We start from the raw sequence: 23,612 nt of genomic DNA on the forward strand, positions 1-23,612 counted from the left end.
AAATAGTATTTTTGAGACCACTAGGGGCATTCATAGGCTTTCCTTCTTCTTTTTCACTTTTGAAATGTAAAAAATATATAAAATTCCCCATCTTAACGAGCCTCAAGCACAAGTTCAGTAGTGTTAACTACATATTTATGTTGCTGTGCAACATATCTTGAGAACTTTTCATCTTGCAGACCTAAAACTCAATACCCATTAACAACTTTCACTTCCCTATCCTCCCACAGACTTTTTTGCCTTTTTAAAAATGGGAAAGTAGCACAGTTCTTTAGTGGAAGCTTTCACCAACATATGATTATTTTCCTCTAAACTTGTAGATTTTTAAGCCCTGACTCCATGCTATTTTTATTTTTTGGCTACTAATCCTAAACTATGTCCTACAAAGGATTTTAAGTAGCAAAGTATCTAAAAGATGAGCTATTTTTCTAGAACAGAGTGAGAGTTTTGAAATACATGCCACATGCAAAATATTGATCATTTCCTTATCAAGGCTCAAAATATTCCCTGGAGAAACGAACTAGGGGTGGTGGAAGGGGAGGAGGACGGGGGATGGAGGTGAGTGGGTGACGGGCACTGAGGGGGATACTTGACGGGATGAGCACTGGGTGTTATTCTGTATGTTGGTAAATTGAACACCAATAAAAATTATTTTATTAAAAAAATATTCCCTGGAGCTGTACTGGTATGCTCCAGTATAATACTTAAGTATAATACTGGTATGCTCCCGCCCACAATGCAGAACTACAGCTAATATCCCATGTCTGTGGTCTCATCTCGTCTGGCTCTGCCCTGTGGCTGCACCTTTTGCAGAGCAGAAATAGTTTGCATCAGACCATTCAGTTCAGACCTATAGGTCCAGCTCCCTGGGCCATGAGACGTTACTACATAAAAAAACCTGTGGGAGAGAATAACAATGCAGATACAGAAGGGCTGGCAGTCTGTTGGGATTCTAAAGGAGACCTACAGACTGGTTTTGTTACTATTGACCAGGAAGTACCTTGTTTTGCTTTTAAAGTTCTGTGCTCTCATTTGCATTAAGTGTTCTAGAAGAGTATATTCTAAATCATTTTCCTCTCCACTGGCCGGAAGTGCTCAAATACTAAATATACACGAAAGAGGAAACTCAGGAGAGAAACTCAGAAATCATGTGACCAATGACTAAGTTAAATTTTTCTGCTTACTGAAAGGGACGAGTCAGAGTCTCCTTGTATTTTTAAAGTTTTGAGGATACCAAATCATGTTTCCGTTTATGCTTTTTTCTACTCTGTTTTCTTCCATATTCACTGAACCTGGGGAGCAATATTGGATCTGCAACTCCTCTGATGCCAGTGTTTGGTATACCTATTGTGGTAAGTAAAACAGCAACAAGTGGTACAGGGGTTAAGTTTTCATAAGAACTCCCTGCTGCTGTCTCAGGGACACAGGAAATGACGGTGTATTCCAGCTGCTGTTTGCAGCAAAGGTGATGGCTGCCCTGTGTGGATTTTCTCAATCCTTCACAGACCTTACCAGTCTCTAAACTGTGTTGTACTTAACCTCCGGCTGCTTCTGTTGTTCCCTGTAGTCAACTCTCTCCACCTTGAGCCCAGTTTCAAATTCTTCCCAGTTTTGGCAGAACTCTTTGCTTCTGAGCTTTTTGCCTCAGCCTTGAGAAGGTAGCCTTTTGGAATTGATTATTGCTCTGGTATGTGATATTTTTTCTTCTTCAGTACAGCAGTAGGAACATTAACAGGTGCTTATAAGTACTTGTTCGAGGCTGTGACTTTTTTTTTTTTAATTTTTATTTATTTATGATAGTCACACACAGAGAGAGAGAGGCAGAGACACAGGGAGAGGGAGAAGCAGGCTCCATGCACCGGGAGCCCGATGTGGGATTCGATCCCGGGTCTCCAGGATCGCGCCCTGGGCCAAAGGCAGGCGCTAAACCGCTGCGCCACCCAGGGATCCCGAGGCTGTGACTTTTGAGGAGTCTTGGAGTCACCTCCTAATTTGGATGTTAGCCTAGTTCTGTCAGTTACCAGCTGTGTGACCTCGAGTAAAAAATACTTAGTCTCTCTGTGTCCCAGCTTTTTTGACTGTAAAATGAAAGTGATTTTATAAGTTTTATTTATTTATTTATTTATTTATTTATTTATTTATTTACTTATTTAAAGAGAGATTGTGGGGGGTGGGGCAGAGGGAGAGAAGAGAGGGGATCTCATGCAGGCTCCATGCCCAGTGTGGAGCCAAGGTGGGCCTTGATCTCATGACCCTGAGGTCATGACCTGAGCTGAAATCAAGAGTTGGATGCTTAACTGACTGAGCACCCAGGTGCCACCAAAAGTGATTTTTAAAATACAATTATTATTATTTTAAAAGATTTTATTTATTTATTCATGAGACACACAGAGAGAGAGGGAGAGAGAGAGAGAGAGAGGCAGAGACACAGGCAGAGGGAGAAGCAGGCTCCATGCAGGGAGCCCGACGTGGGATTCGATCCCAGGTCTTCAGGATCACACCCTGGGCTGAAGGTGGTGCTAAACCCCTGAGCCACCTGGGCTGCCCACCGAAAGTGATTTTAAAGCTGTTTTACGAGGATTGTTGAGTTTTCAGCACATAGCCACATACAAACAAGTATTGATTACTTAAAAAATCAGCCATACCCTAATGTTAACTAGCTGCATCATGGTTTTTTGTTTTTCCTCCCTATTTCTCTACAAATATCTGCCAGTCTGAAAGCACAGCATCAGGGCTAGACTGCAGTTTTGGTTTGGTATTTTCCACTGGTTTGCTCATCATGGGTTGACTGGTCTTTTCTACGCATTAGCCATATCAGGAAGGTTTGATGCTTCTGCAAATGCTGGTTCTTTGAAATTCTGTTGGGAAAAAGGATTGGTGGTCTAATCATTTGAGGGAGACTTACAAATGTACTTTGAGTTCTGAAAAATTCTGAACCCTATTTAATCCAGATTTTCAATTTTATTTTATTTTATTTTTTGAGCATGTGTTGATTGTCTTGAGAAACACAGTCTGGCAAATACTAATACAAAGCTACTTACAGAGAATTAGAGTAATTGCCAGGTGTGAGGACAAGATTTAACTGTGTGACCAATCTTTTATTGTGGCTTTTTTTCCTATGTGTGGATTGCACTAAATTCCCTTGCAACTTATCTCTGAAATTTTTCTTTTTCTTTTTTTTTTTTAAGACTTTATTTATTTATTCATGAGAGACACACAGAGAAAGAGAGGCAGAGACACAGGCAGAGGGAGAAGCAGGCTCCATGCTGGGAGCCCAATGTGGGACTCGATCCCCAGACTCTGGGATCATGCCCTGAGTCAAAGGCAGATGCTCAGCTGCTTGAGCCACCCAGGTGTCCCTATCTCTGAAATTTTTCCATCCTACAAAGTCAGTTTACCTCTCCGCCTCTGGAAAGCCCCCCTAGTCCACTCTACTGCCAAGTTTCTCCTCTCCTTTGGCTTCTGGGTATCACACGTTGATTATGTCACCTTTAAAAAAAAAAAAAAAGATTTTACTTTTAAGTAATTTCTACATCCAACATGGGGCTTGAACTTACAACCTCAAGGTCAAGAGTCACATGCTGGGGCACTAGGGTGGCTCAGTCAGTAGAGCATCTGACTCTTGATTTCGGCTCAGGTCATGTTATCATGGATCATGGGATCAAACCCCACATCTGGGTTCTGCATTCAGTGGGGAGTCTGCTTGAAGATTCTCTCCCTCTGCCCTTTCCACGAGTGCATCTTTGGACTACCTTCATTTATTTTTGTCCATGCCCATCTTCTACCTCAGGCAACCACCAATCTCTTCTCTATATCTATAAATTCAGTGTTTTATTTTGTAGATTCTGCATGTTACAGAGATTATACAGTATTTGTCTTTCTCTGCTCCTCATAGGCCATCCATGTTGTAAATTGGGCTTTTTTTCCTTGGTCATAAACTATTTAGTGATGAACATCTTTTGGTCAAATATTTGTGAACATCCGTGATTAAGTGAAATGACTGTTAATATAATTCATTCTATAAGAATTTTGTTGCAGGTAAACTCAATTAATTGAATGAGAGGTGTTAACATTAATTTTTTAAAGGTTATTAATTAATTACTTTATTTATTTATTTATAGAGTATGAGCAGGGGATAGGGGCAGAGGGAGAGGGAGAGACAATCTCAAGCAGATTCCACACTGACCCGGAAGCACATGGTGGGGCTAAATCCCATGGCCCTGAGATCACGACCTGAACCAAAACTGTTAGAATCTGATACTGACAGACTGAGTCAACCAGGTGCCCCTAACATTAATTTTAAGAGTTGCATTCAGGGGTAAATCCGCAAACACTACTATCGTCTCTCTCCCCTACTTCTCAGTGCTTTTTATGAACTTCTCTTCTATACCTTTCTTGAAACTCTTTCTTCAGGAAGACTATTCATTAGCTTATTCATTCATTTATTTACCCATTTAACATTTACCATATCCCTAAGTACTTGATGTGTATTTTCTATTTTGAACCAATGGAATATGCATAAAGTGAAGAGAGTGGAGAGCCATGTTGACAGGAAAAGGTTAAAACATTCCAAAATAGAACAAGTAATTTTTATGAAAAATTTTTTATGAATTTTTTTTGTTTTTTTTCCTCCACACAGTTTAAAGTAATTCAGTATCTTCAGCTTCCACTTTAACAATATTAGGGAATTAAAACAATATTTATGTTATGGGAAAGTTTCTTTTCTGTATTTGTACAGTATTTTAAAATCCATTTTATGGTAGTAGGAACACTCTACACGAGATCTCACCTCTTCAGTATTTAAGTATACAACACAATATTATTGACTATAGACACACTGTCATACAGCAGAGGTCTAGAACTTATTCATCTTGCTTGACTGAATCTTTATGCCTGTTGGTTAGTAATTCCCCATCTCCTCCTATCCCCAGGCCCTAGCAACCACTATTCTACTCTTTGATTCTATGAATTTGACTATTTTAGATACTTCTGTAAGTGGAATCTTGCAGTATTTGTCCTTATGACCAGCTTATTTCCCTTAGCAAAATGTTCATAGGATTCATCCATGTTATAGCATATTGCAAAATTTCCTTTTTTAAAAAAATATTTTATTCATCTATTCATGAGAAACATACAGAGACAGGCAGAGACATAGAGGGAGAGGAAGGCTCCCTCCAGGGAGCTTGATGCAAGACTCGATCCCAGGACCTCGGGATCACGACCTGTGCCAGAGGCAGATGTTCAACCACTGAGTCACTCAGGTGTCCCCCAAATTTCCTTTTTTTCTTAAGGCTGAATAGTATTCCACTGTAAGTATAGACCACATTTTCTTTATCTATTCATCTATCTATAGACATTTAGGTTGCTTTCATATCTTGGGTATTGTGAATAGTGCTGCAGTGAACACAGAATATAGTTATCTCTTTGAGATCCTGATTGAAGTTCTTCTGGATAAATACCCAGAAATGGGATTGCTGGATCGTGTGGTAGTTCTATTTTTAATTTTGCATTCATTTTACACCATTTTACATTCCCTCCAATGGTGTATAAGTGTTCCAATTTCCCTATATCCTTGCCAGCACTTGCCTTTTGCTTTTTTGTTAATAGCTATCCTGACAGGTGTCAGGTGATATCTCATTGTGATTTTGGTTTGCATTACTCTGATACTTAGTGATGTTGAACATTTTTTCATATACCCATTGGCCATTTGATTGTCTTCTTTGGAAAAAATGTCTTCAGCCCATTTTTAAATCAGGTTATTGTTTTTTTTAAAAATAATTGAATTGTTAGAATTCCTTATACATTTTGGAGATTAACCCCTTATTGTCTATCAGTTTGCAAATATATCCTCCCATTCCATATGTTGCCTTTTCACTCTGTTGATTGTTTGCTGTGCAGAAGCTTTAGAGTTTGATGTAGTTCCACTTATCTCTGTTTTTTCTGCCTGTGTTTTGGTGTCATATTTAGAAATCATGGTCAAGATTGATGTCTTGAAACTTTTCCTCTGTCTTCTTCTAGGGCTTTTACAGTTTTGAATCTTATATTTAAGTCTTTAATCCATTTCGTGCTGATTTTTGTATATGGCATATGATAAGGGTCCAATTGGATTCTTTTGCATGTAGAAATCTAGTTTTCCCAACACCATTTGTTCAAAGGACCATCCTTTCCCTATTATGCATTTTTGGCATCCTGTTAAAGATAATTTGACAATATATGCATGAATTTATTTCTGGATACTCTGTTCAGGTCCACTGGTCTCTATGTCTGTCTTTATGTCAGCATCACACTATTTTTTATTACTGTAGTTTTGTAATATAGTTTGAAATTAGGAAGTGTGATGCCTTCAGATTTGTTCCTCTTTCTCAAGTTTAATTTGGCTATTTTGTAGTTCCATATGAATTTTAGAGTGGTCTTTTCTATTTCTGTAAAAAAAAATGCTGCTGAGGGGTGTCTGGGTGGCTCAGTTAGTTGAGCCTCTGACTCTTGACTTCAGCTTAGGTTGTGATATTGGGGTTGTGAGATTGAGCCCTGCTTTGGGCTCCACATTCAGTGTAGAGTCTGCTGGAGATTCTCTCTCCCTCTCCCTCTGCACCCCCACCCCCCACCTGCATGCTCTCTCTCTCTAAAATAAATAAATACATATTTTAAAAAATGCCACTGAGGTTTTGGTAGGGAACACATTGAATCTGTAGATTGCTTTGGGTAATATGGACATTTTAAGAATTTTAATTCTTTTAGGGCATCTGGCTGGCTCAGTCGGTATAGCATATGATTCAGTCTCGGGGTTGTCGGGCAGCCCGGGTGGCTCAGCGGTTTAGCACCGCCTTCAGCCCAGGGCATGATCCTGGAGACTTGGGATCGAGTCCCACATCGGGCTCCCTACATGGAGCCTGCTTCTCCCTCTGCCTGTGTCTCTGCCTCTCTCTGTGTCTCTCATGAATAACAAAAAAAAAAAAAAAAAAAAAAAAAAATCTCGGGGTTGTCAATTCAAACCACACACTGGGTGTAGAGAATACTTAAAAGTAAAATCTTAAAAAAAAGAAAGAATACTATCTTCCAGTGAATGAACACAAGATGTCTTTCCATTGTGTCTTGTTGAATCTCTTTCATCAGGTTTTGTTGCTTTCAGTATATAAATCTTTCCCCTCTTTTATCAAGTTTAATCCTAGGTATTTATACTTTCAGGTATTTATTCTTTTAGATTGTTTTCTTAATTTCCTTTCAGGTAGTTCATTGTTAGTATATAGAGATTTTGTATGTTGACTTGGATCCTGCAATTTTCCTGAATTTGTTGATTAGTTATAATAGTTTTTTAATGAAGTCTTTAGGATTTTCTGTGTATGAAATTGTGTCTTGGGGAGCCTGGCTAGCTTTATCAGTGGAGCATATGACTCTTGACCTTGGGATTGTGGGTGTAAGCCCCACATTGGGTGTAGAGATTACTTAAAGATAAGATTTTTTTTTTTAAGATTTTATTTGTTTATTAGAGAGAGCGAGAGAGAGAGAGAACACAGGTAGTGAGGAGTGGTAAGGGAGAAGTAGACCTCCCACTGAGCAGGGAGCCAGTTGCAAGGCTTGATTCTAGGACCCAGGGGACATGGCTTGAGCCAAAGGCAGATGCTTAACTGACTGAGCCACCCAGGTGCTTCAGAAATAAAATCTTTTAAAAAAAGAAATCATGTCTGCATACAAGGAAAATTTTACTTCTTTCTTTTCAATCTGGATGCTTTTTACTTATTTTTCTTGCCTAAGTGATCTGACCAGGTCCTCTGGTGCTATGTAAGAAGGGGCTATCCTTGCTTTCTTGCTTTCTTTCTAATCTTAGAGGAAAACTCAGTTTTTTGTCATTGAGTGTAATGTTAGCTATGGGATTTTCATAAATGGTATTTATTATGTTAAGGCCATTTCCCTAGTTTGTTGAGAGTTTTTATCACAAAAGAGTGTTAAATTTTGTCAAAAGCATTTTCTGCATCTGTTGAAATAATCATGTGATTTTTATACTTCATTCTATTAATGTGGTATATTGCATTAATTAATTTTCTTATGTTGAAAACTTGCATCTAAGGGATTAAATCCCATTTGGTCATGGTGTATGAACCTTTTAATTTGTTGTTGAATTTAGTTTGCTAGTAGTTTGTTGAGATTTTTTATATCTATATTCACTAGAGTTATTGGCCCATAGTTTTCTTTTTCTGCAGTGTCTTTGTCTGGTTTTAGTATCAGGGTAATGCTGGGCTCATAAAATAAGTTTGGAAATGGCTGAGAGCTTTCAATTTTTTGAGAGCTTGTGGATTGGTATTCATTTTTATTTAAATGTTTGGTGGTAGAATTTACCCATGAAGCCATCTGGTCCCAGGCTTTTCTTTTTTGGGAAATTTTTGATTACTTATTCAATCTCTTTATTAGTTATAGGTCTGTTCTGACTTTCTAATTTGTTATTCCTTTGGGTATTTTCCTTAGAAAACTTGGGGCTCTGAATATATGAATCAACCTCTTGCTTCCTGAGTGAAGCTAGGGACTATAGGGGATCTTTTCCTGATTGTGCTGTTCCAGATGCAGGGGTTCTGGTAAAAGGATGTCCTCTACTGATCTTGGTGAGTCTGATTTAACATTCTCCTGGAATACAGGAAATTTTCAATTAATTTCTGATTTTTTGCAAAAGGAATTTGTCCATGGGTTGTTGCTAAATTGCTATGTTTGTGAGGAGAAGGAGGGTCTTGGACTTCTTACTCTGCCATTTTGCTGATGTCACTCCTCTAGGGAGTGAGATGTTTTTAACCACCCTCGATTTTTCTCATTACACAATTTTAATGGCATCTTTTGGAGAATGATGGTCAGAATACTCTGCTTACTAGGAATGATTTATAATATTTTATTGACATTATATTTATTCTTCCATTTAGATTACATGAAAGCCCCTATTTCAATAGATCTTAATCCCTGTATAGCAATGAAGGGAAGCAAGGGATATTTGCATCTTTACTACATTCCAAGTAAGTTCAATGTTTTGTTTTTGTAATTCAATGAAGAATGTTCAAGAAGTATTAATGATAAATTATTGTGTTCCAAATGTGCATGTATTAGTTTTCTATTTCTATGTGATAAATTACCACATTTTAGCGGCTTAAAACAGAACACATCTATTATCTTGCAGTCTTTGGGTGTCAGTAGTCTAGGCATGGCTACGTTTTGTCTGCTTCAGGATCTCCCACAAGGTTTCAATTAAGGTGTCAGCCAGGACTGGAGCCTTTTCTGAATGTTCAAGTAGGGAAGAAGCTAACAACCACTTCTAAGCTCATGTGGTTGTTGACAGTATTCAATTCCTGTCTGGCTGTTGGACAGCATTCTGTGCCTTGCCATATGGGCCTTTTCAACATGGCTTTTTGCTTCATGAAAGCCAGCAGGAAGGACAGTCAGCTAACAAGATAGAAGTCAAAATCTTCTTATGTAGCCTAATCATGGAAGTGTCACTCTATCACCTTTGCTGTATGCTATTTGTTAGAAGCAAGCCACGAGGCTAACTCACACTCATGGGGAAGGGGATTACATATGGCATGAGGGTAAAATGTAAATAACTCGAGACTCCTAATAATCTAATAGGTATATCCTTTGTCAACCATTAACTATTCAGCTCATTAATAAGTAAAGCCGGGTTTCCACTAATCAAAGATCTGTAATAAGCAAGCCACAACTTTTTTATTTTTTAATAATGATGATCTTTCTAAGAAAAACTATGATGATGATGGGATGAAAGAAGGCAATGATTTTTTGTTTTATTTTGTGGTGTGTCTTGTTTTTCCTCTCTATGATTTTATGTGTCATCATCAGCTTAGTAAAAATGAAACTGAGTGCTGGTTACAGCATTAGGATGGATGAGTATCTGTGGAAACATACAAAATGCTCTTCCTCTTTTCCTCGTCAGCTCTGTTGCCTCTAAGTCCTAGGATCCTAGGAAACTTCAGTTCTAACCATCATCATTATCATTATTGTCTTAATCATCACTAATATAATTTATATCCTAACTTATATTTATTTAATAAATTTCATTGCTGGTAATTTGTTCAAATTTTCTATTTCTCTGATTCAGTTTTGGAAGTTTACATGTTTCTAAAAATGTATCCATCCCTCTAGGTTGTCCAATTTGTTGGCATGTAATTTTTCATGATGTTCTCTTATAATCATTTGGATTTCTGTGGTATCGGTTGTTATTTCTCCTCTTTCATTTCTGAGTTTATTTATTTGAGTCCCTTCTCTCTCTCTCTCTCTCTCTCTCTCTCTCTAATGAGTCTAAGAGTCTGACTAAAGGTTTATCAATTTTGTCAAACTTTTCAAAGAATCAGCTCCTGGTTTCATTGATTATTTAGTCATATTTTCCCTGAGCTTCCCTAGAATGTATTGGAATGTCTGTATAAAATGTGGGGCCATATTCATAGAAATCAACCTTATTTTTATGGGCCTATAGCTACTTAAATTCAATAAGAGCTAAAACAACTTGAAGCAAAAATAAGTTGGGGATGGAAATTATTTATTTTGAGACTATAGCTTTGCTAGCAAATTATTTGTGTACTATTAACTGATTAATAAAAAAATAAATAAAGCTGGACTTTAACCCTCCTTCAAAGTTATATCTGAAAGTTCTTGGAGTTGTCTTAGCTGAGCTCAGAAACAGTCTTTTTTGTCACCGTGTAAAGCTACTGTGTTTCTTATTTCTCACTATGACACCTACATTGGTATCCCTGGCCTACTGAGCCATACACGTGGTATCTCACTTTGTCTATTGTTCGTGTGCCTAAAATGACCACAGTGATGCCCAGGAGCAAGGAGCTTCTCAAGATGTATACTGTTGAGATGTCAAAGCAGCATATCCTTTCTTGAATCATGCTGTGTTCCGTGCAGAAATGAAAGAAGTTTTATTGTCTTGAATCGTCATTGGTACCACAACAGTACCACCATCTACTCATGTCTCAAGGAATTCCCTGTGAGAACAGCCCATCAACTTCTACACATATCCCTGCTTTTGGAGTGGTGCAGGCCGTTCATGGAGTGAACCATGGAACTATTATTTAAAACAGATCCTATGATGTTCTTTTCTACACTTTGCCATGAAAGTAGAGATATAGAGACAAATTAGGTAGTTTGGTGATATTTTAGGCTCAGAGTAATGAGGGCCTGCATTAAGAGAGTGATGATGAGGATAAAAAGAAGACTAGTAAGATTTACTAGGACCGGGAATTCTAATGCCTATATAGTGATGAAGACAAAGAAGTCAATTTTGGATCTGTTCAGTGAGACAATGAGCAACATTTGAGTAGAGATACTGAACGCATATGTGGGACAGGTGCTCAGGAGAAAGGTTGAGACTAAAGATGATGAGTTGGGAATTAACACCCTATGTGGTACTTAAAGCCAGGGTGTATGTGCAACGTGAAAATTGAGAACCCAGGACGCAACTCTAAGAAAGAGAAGCCAATGAGGAGAAGGAATCAGAGAGGTTGGAGGATAACTAGAAGAGAATGGTAGCACCAAAGCCAAAGGAAGGAGTTTTGAGGAAGTAACTGGCATTTCTGTTAAGCATACCAAGTTCAGGTTAAAGATGGAAAAGTTTTCTTTTGATTTTGGCTCTAATGAGTCATGGGGACTTTATTAGGAAAATATTTTCAGAGAGGTAGTGGTTATAATAATTTTTTAAAAAGTAATCTTTATACCCAATATGGGACTCAAGGTCATGACCCTGAAATTGAGAGTTCCATGCTCTATCTACTGAGCCAGCCATGAGCCCCACAATAATTGTTTTTATCATAAAAAAAGATTGTACGTATTTTCCAGTTGGGCCAACTGAATAAATTAGAAGAGTTGAGCAAAATGCAGTGTTTAATGGAATTTTCCATGTTAAACGGTATTAGGGAGACCATGAGGAAATCATAAGATAACTTGTGTAATTTTTAATAAAAAGGTTGTTTTATTCTTCAAGAATTCTTTCATCAAAACTCCTAAAAAAGTGGGCATGAGTTGATTATTCTTATTTCTTTTCCTTCCCCTTTCTTTTTTCTTGAACTTCCTAGCACAACTGTAACTAGAACTGGAAATTTTACATCTCCGTTTGATAGTTTTCTCAGAAACATAGGCTCCTCTTTTCAGGCATAGCATACATAATTCTTCCTGTAGAATATTCTGTTTGGTTACAGTCTACTAATTATTCTCTTAGAACTTCAGTTTTCTCATGTGTTACACAGGAATAGCAAGAAGTTTTTGTGATGATTTAATGAAGTGATGTAGCAATGCCCACATGGTAAGTTGTTGTGATGATTAAATGAAACAAAGTGTCAGGCAAGTGTAAGTGTAAGGTACACATTAATTATTATTTATAAAAGAATCTATTATTTGAAGGACTAATGGTATTTTTTCTTTTTAAGGAAGAGATATTAAAAAACTATATTTCAATCTCTATATATCTTTTAACTCCATGAATTTACCAATGCGCAAAGAAGTTATTTGCCGAGGATCTGATGATGTTTATTCTTTTTGCAGAGCTCTGAAGGGAGGTAAGCATTTAATTCGTATTATTTTCATAATAGAACATAATAGTATATGAGAATGTTCTGAATATTAAATGCACTGAAAATGTGCCATTCCTTTTCTGATAATTTTTTCATCCAAAGTTTTTACTTTAAACAGCTTAAGTATTTTACAATTATGTTACTGAATTATTATGAAGATGGTACTTATTTAAGTGTGTTTGAAGGTATATTAAAATTTTTACCTTGTTTAGTTTAATGTTGTACATTTGCCCTTGGTTATGGATCCCTTTTTCTAAACATTACGTTTGTTATAGAATCTCACTGAACCGCAGTCAAGGGAACAGGATTGGTGGAATCAGTAGGGAAAGAAAAAAAGGAATAAAAAAAAAAAGTTATTAAAAACAAACCTCACTAGATTTTTCTACCATGTTTTCTTCAATATCTTTCTCCACTTCTTTCCATCCTGTTGTTATTCACAGAATCACAAAATTTCAGAGCTTAGAACCTTAAAGGTCACTTACTGCAAACTCATGAATTTTTCCTTAATAATTTTTAACTAGTATTTTAAATAGCTTAAATGTTTATAAATATTATACTATCACATTTTACCAAAAATTGGGAAGTATAAACAAGAATGTCACAGAATAATATTTCTAAAAACATTTTGGAGTATTTCCTTCTGATTTTTCAATGAATGTACATTGCTGCTGTACTTTTAAGTATACCACACTATAATACTTTTCCTTTATGTTTTTTTTTAAAGATTTTATTTTTAATTAATCTCTACAGCCAACATGGGGCTTGAATTTACAACCCCAAGATTACGAGTCACATGTTCTACCAACTGAGACTGCCTGGTGTCCCAGTAATTTTCTTTTTAAAAATTATTGTATTTAATTTTTTGACTAGATAATCCATGTGATTCAAAAACCAAAGTATAAACATTACATGTGAAACATCTCCCTTAGTGGGTATGCTGTGGTTTTTTTAACCATAATCCATGGGGCACCTGGGTGGCTCAGTGGTTGAGCATCTGCCTTTGGCTCAGGTCCTGATCTCAGGATCCTGGGATTGAGTACCACATCAGGCTCCCCTCAGGGAGCCTCCTTCTCCCTCTGCCTATGTCTCTTTCTCTCTCTCTGTGTCTCTTATGAATAAATAAATAAAATCTTAAAAAAAAAACCATGATCATGTTGGATATTAGTTTCCTTCTGATATTTTTTACTATTATAAATAATATCGCAATAAATATATTTCTGTATATAATCTTCCTTATATTTTATATTTGAATATGTTTGCAAGAAATTATATATAACTTCTAGGGAAGTATCTGAGCATAATTGGGTTAACTACATTAGTGGTTTTGTCTACGTAGGCCAAATCACTTTTCTAAAGGAATGTATCAACATATACCTTACATCACCAGAAATGTGTATGTACAGTAGTTTAATCTCTGTCTTGTTAATCTCTGTCTGTCTTGGACATCATCATCTAAAAAAGAAGAAGTTTAAAAAAAACCTATTAGGTTAAAAAAAACAATTGTTTTATTGACATTTAAAAATTACTATTGCAGTTGAATATTTTCCTTTACAATTAGTTACCATTATAACCTGTGCCATCTCTTGTTTAAAAAAAAAGATTTTAGGTAGGGGCTCCTAGGTGGCTCAGTCAGTTAAGCGTCTGACTCTTGATTTTGGCTCAGGTCATGATCTCAGGGTTGTGAGATCAAGCCCTGTCTTAGGCTCCCTGCCCAGGGGGGAGTCTGCTTGGGATTCTCTCTCTCCCTCTCTCTCTACTCTCCCTACCCCCAGCTCTCTTTCTCTCTCTCTTAAAAAAAAAAAAAAAAAAAAAAAAAAGGATTCTAGGTAGTTTACATGCATACATCAAATTTAGCAACATAGCATCAGTTAGATACAGATGGGACAAAAAATGATAAAGATTGGGAATTAATGGAATGAGGGTACTATAAAAATTCATAACAGGCTTATACTGGCTTTGACATTTACATCAATTTGATTATACATTTTCTAGCGGTCATTAAGAAAATTGTTTCTAAGTACATCAATTTTTTATTGTGTTAGTGAAGCTTTGAGATGTATCCCCTAGCCAACCATCTCTCCACAGTCCTGACTTGTCTGCCACCCCCAAAACATATGCAAATAATGGAGCTGGCATTGCTTCTAAGTCTGGGCTCAGAGTTGGAAAGACCGGAGTCTCTGTCCCACCTTTTCCACCTACCAGCAATGTGGCCTTGGGTGTGTTATTTAACCTTTATCAGCCTCATTTTCCTCATCTGTAAAATGGGGACAGTGAAGCCTATTGGACTCATGATTTTAAGGATATAATTAGAGAATGCATAAAGAAAGGGTTAGTACTGTGCTCAGAATAAGAATTCAAGATGTCTGGTTCTTGAATAATAAATATTCATATGGGTAATAGGAGGCCTTTTATTCCTGATTTTATAGTCCTGTCATTTTTACAAGTAAGGAGGCCGATGCCTGGAGTGATTCAAAAATGTATCCTTGGCCATTTGGAGCTAGTAACAGAGTAGCCTCATGACTCTTAAGGCTCACTCTTCCACTGTACAATGCTTTCTCTTTGAAAGAAAAAAAACTCTTAGAAGATTATTGTTTTTTTTTTTTTTAAACAACTGTTCCACAATCCCTCCTAATCTCTGCGAGATTATGTTGACATTTTATATGAATTTTTAAAGTTTCACTTTCTTGAGATTTAAGATGTGTCAGACTCAGCCCAGTCTGTTGGCTCTCCCTCCCTCCCTCATTTCCTTTCACAAACATCTGTTGAACCTAATTTGAGCAAGTCATGATTTAGGCTCTGGTGATCCAAAGTTGAATGATAGGTTCTCTCTCCTCAGAAGGTCCCTCTGTACTGGGAAAGACAGTCCCGGGAACAAAAATTATAATGAAATGTCATAAACGTTGATAGATTTATATGCTCCTGGTTTTAACTATATAGTTATCAATTTGCTGTGGTAGAACTCAGATACGGTTTCAGAGAGTTATTTTATTAAAGTCTTGAATCTGAGAACATCAGAGAGGAGGAGGAAGGACATTCCTTGGAGAGGAGACAGCATATGCAAACGCATCTAGCCATGAAAGAATATGGTTTGTTTGGAGAGTAGTTTTGTAGTTGGAGCAGAATGTGCTGTGGGCAATTGCTGGAGATGAGCCTGGGAAAGGGGGCAGAAGCACACATGTAAGTCATGCACAAAATATTGGCCTGCATCTTGTCATCAGTGGGTAGAGATGACCCACTGAGATTTTCAGTGTTGCAGCTAACTAGTGTCCATATGGAAGGAGGCGGGGGTTGGCTGAGACAGGAAAATGGGATGGAAGGAGGAGCAGCCAGGAGGCTGTGTGAGAGACTAGGACAGCTGAACAAAGATGGTGGCCTTGGAGCAGAGGGGAGGAGAAGAAAGAGGGGATATTTGGAGGTAGAATCGGCAGGACAATCGCCAATTGATTTGATGTGGCAGCCAGAAATTAGGTAAATTCAAGGACTAGTAGAGGGCCAGTGACGGGGATTAATGGAAGTGGTATTATCTGAAATGATGTGTACAGAAGAAGGGGCAGATTTTTAAAGAGAAAGCAATGGGTTCTGGTTTGGGCATATTGAGCTCAAGGTAATTTTGGAACACTCAAATAAACATGTCCATCTGGTAGCTGAGTATATGGGCTCAGAGCTCAGGGCATTCTGATTTAAGAAGCACTGATGCTATCAAGAGACCCTTGAAAATTTGGGAATCAAATTAGTAAGTACCATACGTATCTACTTTTAAAATAATTTTCCTTTTTGTATTTGTTACAGAAGTCATATATTTTTAGGATATGGTATTTAGAAAAAAATAGGCAAGCAAAAATAAAAATTACCCACAATTTTACGACTTCTTATAAGCACACGCGCACACACACACACACAGACACACACACACACACTTTGTTTCTTTTAAAAACATGTTTGAGGGGAACCTGGGTGGCTCAGTCAGTTAAGTGTCTGCTTTTGGCTCAGGTCATGATCTTCAGGTCCTGGGACTGAACCCCACATTGGGCTCCCTGCTTAGTGAGAGGTCTGCTTCTCTTTATCCCTCTCCCCACCACCCCTGCTCATGCTCATGCTCTCTCTCTCAAATAAAGACAATTGTATTTTATTTTTTCAGTAAGCTACACTCTCAGTGTGGGACTTGAACTCATAACCCTGAGATTTAGAGTCATATGCTCTATAGACTGAGCTTCTCTCTCTCTCAAATAAACAGATAAAATAAAATCTTAAAAAAACACATTTGAAAATAAATAAATGGATACTTCAAAGGCATCTTAAATTTAATTATCTGTTAGCCCTGTTTCCAGAATCTTCCAGAAAGGTTGCTGTAACAAAGTACCACAAACTGGCTGGCTAAGAACAACAGATATTTAATGTCTGACAGTCTGGAAACCAGAAGTCCAAAATCAAAGTATTGGTGGGGTTGTGCTCCCTCTGATGGGGTGAAGGACAGATCTACTCCAGGCCCATCTCCCAAGATTCTGAAGGCCCAGGTGCTTCTTGCCTTGTAAATGGCCATCTTCTTCCTGTGTCCCTTCACAGTCTTCTCTCCATGCATTTCTGTCTGTGTGTCTAAATTTCCCCTCTTTATAAAGACAGGCGTATGAGATTAAGGCCCACCTTAATGACCTCATCTTGACCATCCTGCAAAGGTGCTGTTTCCAAATAATGCCATGCCCACAGGTACTGGGGGTTAGGACTTCAACATCTTTTTGAGGGACACAATTCAACCCATAACACCATCTAAGGCTTAGGTCCTGTATTTTGCATGATTGTCACGAAAAGCGTGCTGGACCACAAGTGAGCTGCATGGGAAGAATAGAGAGGAAGCCTAAGCAGGGGTTCTATCTTCCTTTCCTCTGGCTCTGCCTCAATTCTCCCCTGGCTTCTTGAACGTGGGGAGAAGCTTCAAGCTAACCTCCCCTAAGAGTAGAATGGGCTATATGAGCAACATATGAGCTTTCTAAGAGAGACAAAACAACGGAAAAAGACTACCCCCTTCAGAGAAGGTTAGTGCCCCTTCTTCCCACCTGACCTGGTGAACATTTGGACAGTCTCCCCAGATAGAAATCTCAGAGTTACCCTTGATTTCTTTCTCAAATCCTCAAGTCTTGTCCATCTCCTTTCCTTTCTCTCTCATACAAAGTTTTCAGGATTGGCTTCACAACCAGGGCCTCATATTCAGAGGGCTTCATATTTAGAGTTTAATATGTTGTGATAATAGTCTTGAGATTCTTAATAATTTTATCTTTGAGTGTGTGTTTTGTAAGTGTAGTCTGATAGGACAATGAGGCATGCATGCAACTCCCCCAGATGGGTTCTTGGCTCCCTGCTACCCACTGCTCTGCTGGCACCCTGGGCCCTGCTTGATAACCCCTTCCCAGTTACAACCAGTGACCCCTGCCACCTGGTGGGGGCCTTGGATGCAAGGAGAGTCAGGATCAGGTGAAGGGGACCTGCAGTGTCTGAAGTGGGATGTGGCCACTCCACCAGGGCTGGCACTGTTCAATGGGTGACTAGTTGGGGGCAAGGCTGCCTCCCCACCAATGGGTAGCTCATGCAGGTATTACATGGAGGTTGCAAAACCCCTGAGGGTCACTCGTGGGACAGCAAGCCAGTGGGAAGGAAAGAAGTCTGATTTGTCTTCTCTGCTCCCATGTGAATCATGAGGCAAATGGCAGCATAGGGGAGGGGGCCTTAGGCAGCTGTCAGGCCCACACTTGGCACAGGTGCCCCGTCATGAAGCAAAGATACCCTGGGTATCTTTGAGCTTCTATACTCCCCTTTCACTCAGTGCCAAGAGAATATTCCCTTGGATCATTCCATGCCTGGGGAGATCTTCTCTTCCTTTTTTCAAATTTCCTGAGTCAAGCTTATATGAATTTTCTCTCTGGTCAGCTTGACATACCTTCTGGGGATGAGCTACCAAATACAAATTGTGTAAATCTGTGATTCTACCTCAGAGTTGAAAGCTCTGATATTTGTGTTTTAAGCTGTCATTGTGCAATATAAAGATGAATGGTAATTTAAAATTGTGTTTGACTTCAAATGATATTACATAGCAAATATATCATGGCAAGTCTAGAGAAAGACTGTGGAAGAAAGGAAAAAGCTTTATATTTCCATACCTTGAATAGGGTGTCTCTCCTGCTTTTTGAATAAGAGGCCCCCATTTCCATTTTACACTTGGCCTTGCAAATTATGTAGCTGAGCTGGAGACTCAGGGACCAGATACTAGGGAGCTGGAGATTCAGAAGTGATCAAAGCAAAGCCCCTGTCCTCATGGAACTTGTAAACTAGTAAGCAAGCTCATAACTTAGTCATGACGGATCCCTGGGTGGCGCAGCAGTTTGGCGCCTGCCTTTGGCCCAGGGTGCGATCCTGGAGACCCGGGATCGAGTCCCACGTCTGGCTCCCAGTGCATGGAGCCTGCTCCTCCCTCTGCCTGTGTCTCTGTTTCTCTCTCTCTGTGTGACTATCATAAATAAATAAAAATTTATAAACAAAACAAAACAAAACAAAACTTAGTCATGAAATTACATAAAAATGAAATAAGATTCGGTTTATGAAAAGTACTCTCAAGGAAAGCAGCAGGCTGATGAGATAGACCAGATTTATCCACACAGGAAGGCACCTGAATTGGTGGGCATGGAGGCATTTACTTCTTCTCCTCACCTCTGTCACTACCCCCTGGCCTTTCACTGGTCTCCCTGAGTCTTAGTGCCCCCTTAAACCCATATCCACAACATGGTAACCCATGTTTCTAATCACAATCTGACCATTTCACATCCTTGGATGTTCTTTCATTGCCTCCATTCTCTCAAATGGAACCTGAGCCCATTTATGTTTACTTCTTCAGATTTACTTCTAAGCATTCCTAGTCTTTGTTGCTTTAATAATGCTGAGCCACTTGCAGGGTGTATGTGTTAGTCACACTGATTTTCACTTTCCTGCCTTTGCTCCTCTTTTTCATCCCTTTGGAATGTCCTTCTGTTCCTTCCTCCCCATCCTTTAAGACAATTCAACTCACTTCCTTCTTTTTTCTAGAATCTCTTCCCACGCCATCTTGTGAATAACAGTAATTATAATATCAGTGGTAATATTAATGACATCATTATTATTCACAAGATGCCCCGGGAAGAAGGTCTAGAAAGGAGAAGGAATAACATTTAATGTTCTATTAAATAACATTTTCATGTTAATAAAATATAAGGAGTGCTACATTCCAGGCATTGTTCTGAGCACCTACAAGTGTTAAGTCGTAGAGCCTCATGTTATCCCTGTGAAGTAGGTGTTATTATCCATTGCCATTTTACTAAAGCACAGAGTAGTTAAATGACTTGCCCAAAGCCACACTCCAAGTAAGTAGAGGAGCTAGCTGGGATTCAGATCCAGAACCATCACTCTCATAAAAAATGCTACACTGCCTTTATTCTTGCTACATCTTTTTATACCATTGTATCTGTATCTTTGTATCTTTACACGCCTATGTCCCCAATAGACTTCAACTATTTGAGAGAAGGAACAGTGTATACTAGCCTATTGTCTCCTCAGTCCCTGGTACATAGTTTTTTTCAATAAATACTTGTTGAACTATTAAATTTGAAATGGAGTGGCCTTGAATAAAAAATCATGGCATCATGAAAATATGATCACTTGTGCTAAGCTCAAGAACTAATATCTCAGTGTATTAATACCCTGAATAAGGATATACTCTGAAGCAAATAGATGTTTTTTTTATGAAAATAGAAGTACATATATGTAGAAAAAGTCTATTCATTTGCCATTAAGGATTGTCTTTAGCTAGTTAGGAGAATTATAGTTTGCGTTTGACTATATTACTTCAAAAGAGATTTTTGGCCACTATTGCTTTTGTTAGAGATTCAAAACATTTCTACTTTTCTTTTTTCTTTTTTCTTTTTTTCATTTCTACTTTTCTATCCTCATCCTGTAAATTCACTCCTTTGGAGTTCCTGATTAGGTCAGTGGAATGTGGTGTGTCCTGCACTCCCGACTCTGTGTTCCACAGCATCTGTGGGGCCAGGCCCATGGCCTTGCATTTCAACAGTGACTACTCACGCTTCTCAGTGGTGGAATTGGAAGGAGATTTGGTATCCTGGCTGCTTCCCAACTCTCTCCTCCACCTTTAGGAAGACCTATTATTTCTTTGCTGAAGGAGCAGCAGTATTAAATATGTACATATATAATTTGGAATGAAACATATGAACACTAGCTTGTTCATTCATTCACTATTGAGACCAGTAGGCCTTAAAATTTTGCATCTCTTGAGGGATGAAATTTGGGCTGATACTGAGAGATGCGTGGGGTGGCAGAGGAAGCCATAGGAGAATCATAGGATGTAAAATTCATTACTTCTACAGTTTGCTTGGGATTATCTCTGCCAGTAGAAATGTAAAAGGTGCAGTCCATACTACATTTAAAAAAGAAAATCACCTAATGATGACCAATGTAACTTTTTGTATTTTGTATTTTGCTTGTAGAGACTGTGGATACAAGAATACCCTTCTCCTTTAGGGGAATACGATTTTCTAAGGTATTGTTTAAGAGTCATTTGTACTGTCTTAAGAATCTTTTGCAGTAACGAATATGTTAAAAATTTGAAACAAGCCATTCACAACTTCAGGAATAGTTATTGAACATTAAGGTGTTTAAACTTGTGTTTTTCACTTTTATTTAGTTTTTTTTTTTTTTTTTTTTTTTTTTTTACTTTTATTTAGTTTTGAAGGTATTTTGCTATTCTTTCCATAGAATATGGAAATATGGAAAAGTAACACGAAATCTTTTTCACTTTATGTTTTTCCTCTAAACCTAAATGGCTAAAAGTAATATGAATGCTCATTATTAATATGCTGAATGATCTTTGGGTAAAAGCACTGTCCGACCGCTGTGTATAACTCAGTAACTGCCTCCATGAATAGTAATGATGTAATTTTAGATATTTGTATTTAGTTATCTGGCAATGAAATTTTGTACATGTTTCGCTTTGGATGACTATTTTATTTTTATTTATTTATTTTCTAAGATTTTATTTATTCATTCATGAGAGACACACACACACACACACACACACACACACACACACAGAGAGAGAGAGAGAGAGAGCGGGCAGAGACACAGGCAGAGGGAGAAGCAGGCTCCATGCAGGGAGCCCGATGTGGGACTGGATCCCAGGTCTCCAGGATCACGCCCTGGGTGAAGGCAGCCACTAAACCACTGAGCCACCCAGGGATCCCCCTGGATGACTATTTTAAAATAAACTTCAACAATGCATATTCCTTACCTATTTTGTTCTAAAGGATATTGATTATTTGAAAATCTCACAGGCTAATTGCAAAAAACATCCTTTTATAATTGGGAAATAAATAGGTTTATGTTTACTGAATTCAAAGGCATTCAAAATTTCATCCTATTAGATTACAGAGATAATGATAACCAATTTAATTTAAAGGGCTTCTTCCTACTAAGACAAAATTCTTATAAAAATCTTACAAAATGGGGGCACCTGAGTGACTCAGTCAGCTAAGCCTTAGGGGTCTGCCTTCCGCTCAGATCATGATCTCAGAATTCTGGGATTGAGCTCTGAGATTTGAGAGATTCCAACTCCCAGAAGGCAGTCTGCTTCTCCCTCTCCCTCTGTCCCTCCCTCCCGCTCACATGTGTGCCCGCTCTCTCTCTCTCTCTCAAATAAGTAAGTAAATAAATAAATAAATACAATCTTTTTCAAAAAAAAGTCTTACAAAATAGAAGCATCTAACATTTTATTTACTTCTATTTCTTATTTCTCATTTAGGGACAATACAATTGTGTTGCAGAAGCCATCTCTGGAGATACTGAAGAAAAGCTCTTTTGTTTGAATTTTACCGTCATACACCACCCTGATTTCAATTAGAATAAATAGAGTATATTTTTATTTTTCAGAGGTTTATTGTTCACTTAATTTTTTTTTCAGAGTGTATTAGTGTGCTAGGGCTGCTAGTGTATTAGTGTGCTAGTGTACAAAGTCAAATAGCACAGACTGGGTAGCCTGAACAATTAGAAATTTGTTTTCTCACAGTTTTGGAGGCTAAAAATCAGAGATAGAAGTGTGGGTGGGTTTGGTTCCTTTTGACTCCCTTCAGCTTGTAGATGGCTGCCTTGTAGATGGATGTGTCTTCACATGGTCTTCCCTCTATGTGTGTATCCTAGTCTCTTCTTATAAGGATACCATCACATTGGTTTAGGGAACCACTCTAATGACCTCATTTTACCTTAACTACCTTTTTAAAGGCAATAACTACAAATCCAGTTACATTCTGAGGCGCTGGGGGTTAGGGTTTAAGCATATGAATTCTGGAGGAGCAAAATTCAACCCATAACACACAGGTAATGAAATCTCTTGAACTGGTTGACTCCTCCCCATTTCCTGCCTCTCTACCCTGGGGCAAGTTACCAGCATTGCTCTCCTGGACAGTGCTTGCTTCGGCAGCACATATACTAAAATCTCCTGGACTACTCCCCCTGCTTCCTGTCTCATCTTTCTGCACCTGGTCAGGTGCCTCTGGTAAAGTATTCTCCACAAAGGCAGTTTCAAAAATACTTTCAAAATACAGGTCCAGTAATGTCACCACAATGCAAATGAAACAAAATGAAGTGAAGCCAAACAAGGTCCTGTCTCTTTTGATTTCTTTTAGAATAAAGTTGGAGTCTTTTTGAGAACCTGCCAGACCTTGGTCACTCTTTCCCCTTCCAGGCCCTTCTCCCTGCACCCTCCCTTTGCTTTTTGTGTTCCAGAATGTGCCATAGTCCTTCCCCTCTAGAATCTTTAGCCATAGTTTTCTCTGCCTCTACACTACTCCTCTACTCTGCCCTGCCCTTACCCCTTCACCTCTGTAATGGGTGTGGCTCTTTCTTGGCTCAGGTGCTACTTCCTCAGGGAATCATCAATGAGTAGTATGGAGTGCAACTTTTGCACTTTTGATGCTAAACAGTGGCACTCCTGAGTGAAATCACAGAGAAATCATGTAACAGAGAGCC

The 23,612-nt window shown here is 38.4% G+C and overlaps 1 protein-coding gene across 3 annotated transcripts; it reads left to right on the forward strand.

Moving 5' to 3' along the window:
- Window positions 1–1,106: 1,106 nt before the first annotated feature.
- On the forward strand, window positions 1,107–22,516 carry LY96 (lymphocyte antigen 96). Of its 3 annotated transcripts, none has more exons than XM_025478029.3 (5): window positions 1,116–1,352; window positions 8,904–8,993; window positions 12,486–12,542; window positions 21,080–21,132; window positions 22,390–22,516. In XM_025478029.3, exons 1-5 carry the CDS (start codon window positions 1,241–1,243, stop codon window positions 22,486–22,488), a joined length of 411 nt encoding a protein of 136 aa, XP_025333814.1. In that variant the 5' UTR covers window positions 1,116–1,240; the 3' UTR covers window positions 22,489–22,516. The 3 variants fall into 3 exon arrangements, with proteins under 3 accessions (XP_025333815.1, XP_025333814.1, XP_025333813.1); XM_025478028.3 differs by having other exon boundaries at window positions 1,126–1,352; window positions 12,414–12,542; XM_025478030.3 differs by lacking the exon at window positions 8,904–8,993 and having other exon boundaries at window positions 1,107–1,352; window positions 12,414–12,542.
- Window positions 22,517–23,612: the final 1,096 nt, after the last annotated feature.

Source organism: Canis lupus, chromosome 29 (assembly GCF_003254725.2).
Source record: "Canis lupus dingo isolate Sandy chromosome 29, ASM325472v2, whole genome shotgun sequence".
In the NCBI taxonomy this organism is placed as follows: domain Eukaryota; kingdom Metazoa; phylum Chordata; class Mammalia; order Carnivora; family Canidae; genus Canis; species Canis lupus.

Excerpts from the sequence above, each read along its gene's own strand:
- LY96 (XM_025478028.3), top strand. The coding sequence starts at position 1,241 with ATGTTTCCGTTTATGCTTTTTTCTACTCTGTTTTCTTCCATATTCACT. Across the intron at positions 1,353-8,903 it reads TGTTTGGTATACCTATTGTG|ATTACATGAAAGCCCCTATT; the intron begins GTAAGTAAAACA and ends TCTTCCATTTAG. Across the intron at positions 21,133-22,389 it reads GGGGAATACGATTTTCTAAG|GGACAATACAATTGTGTTGC; the intron begins GTATTGTTTAAG and ends TTTCTCATTTAG.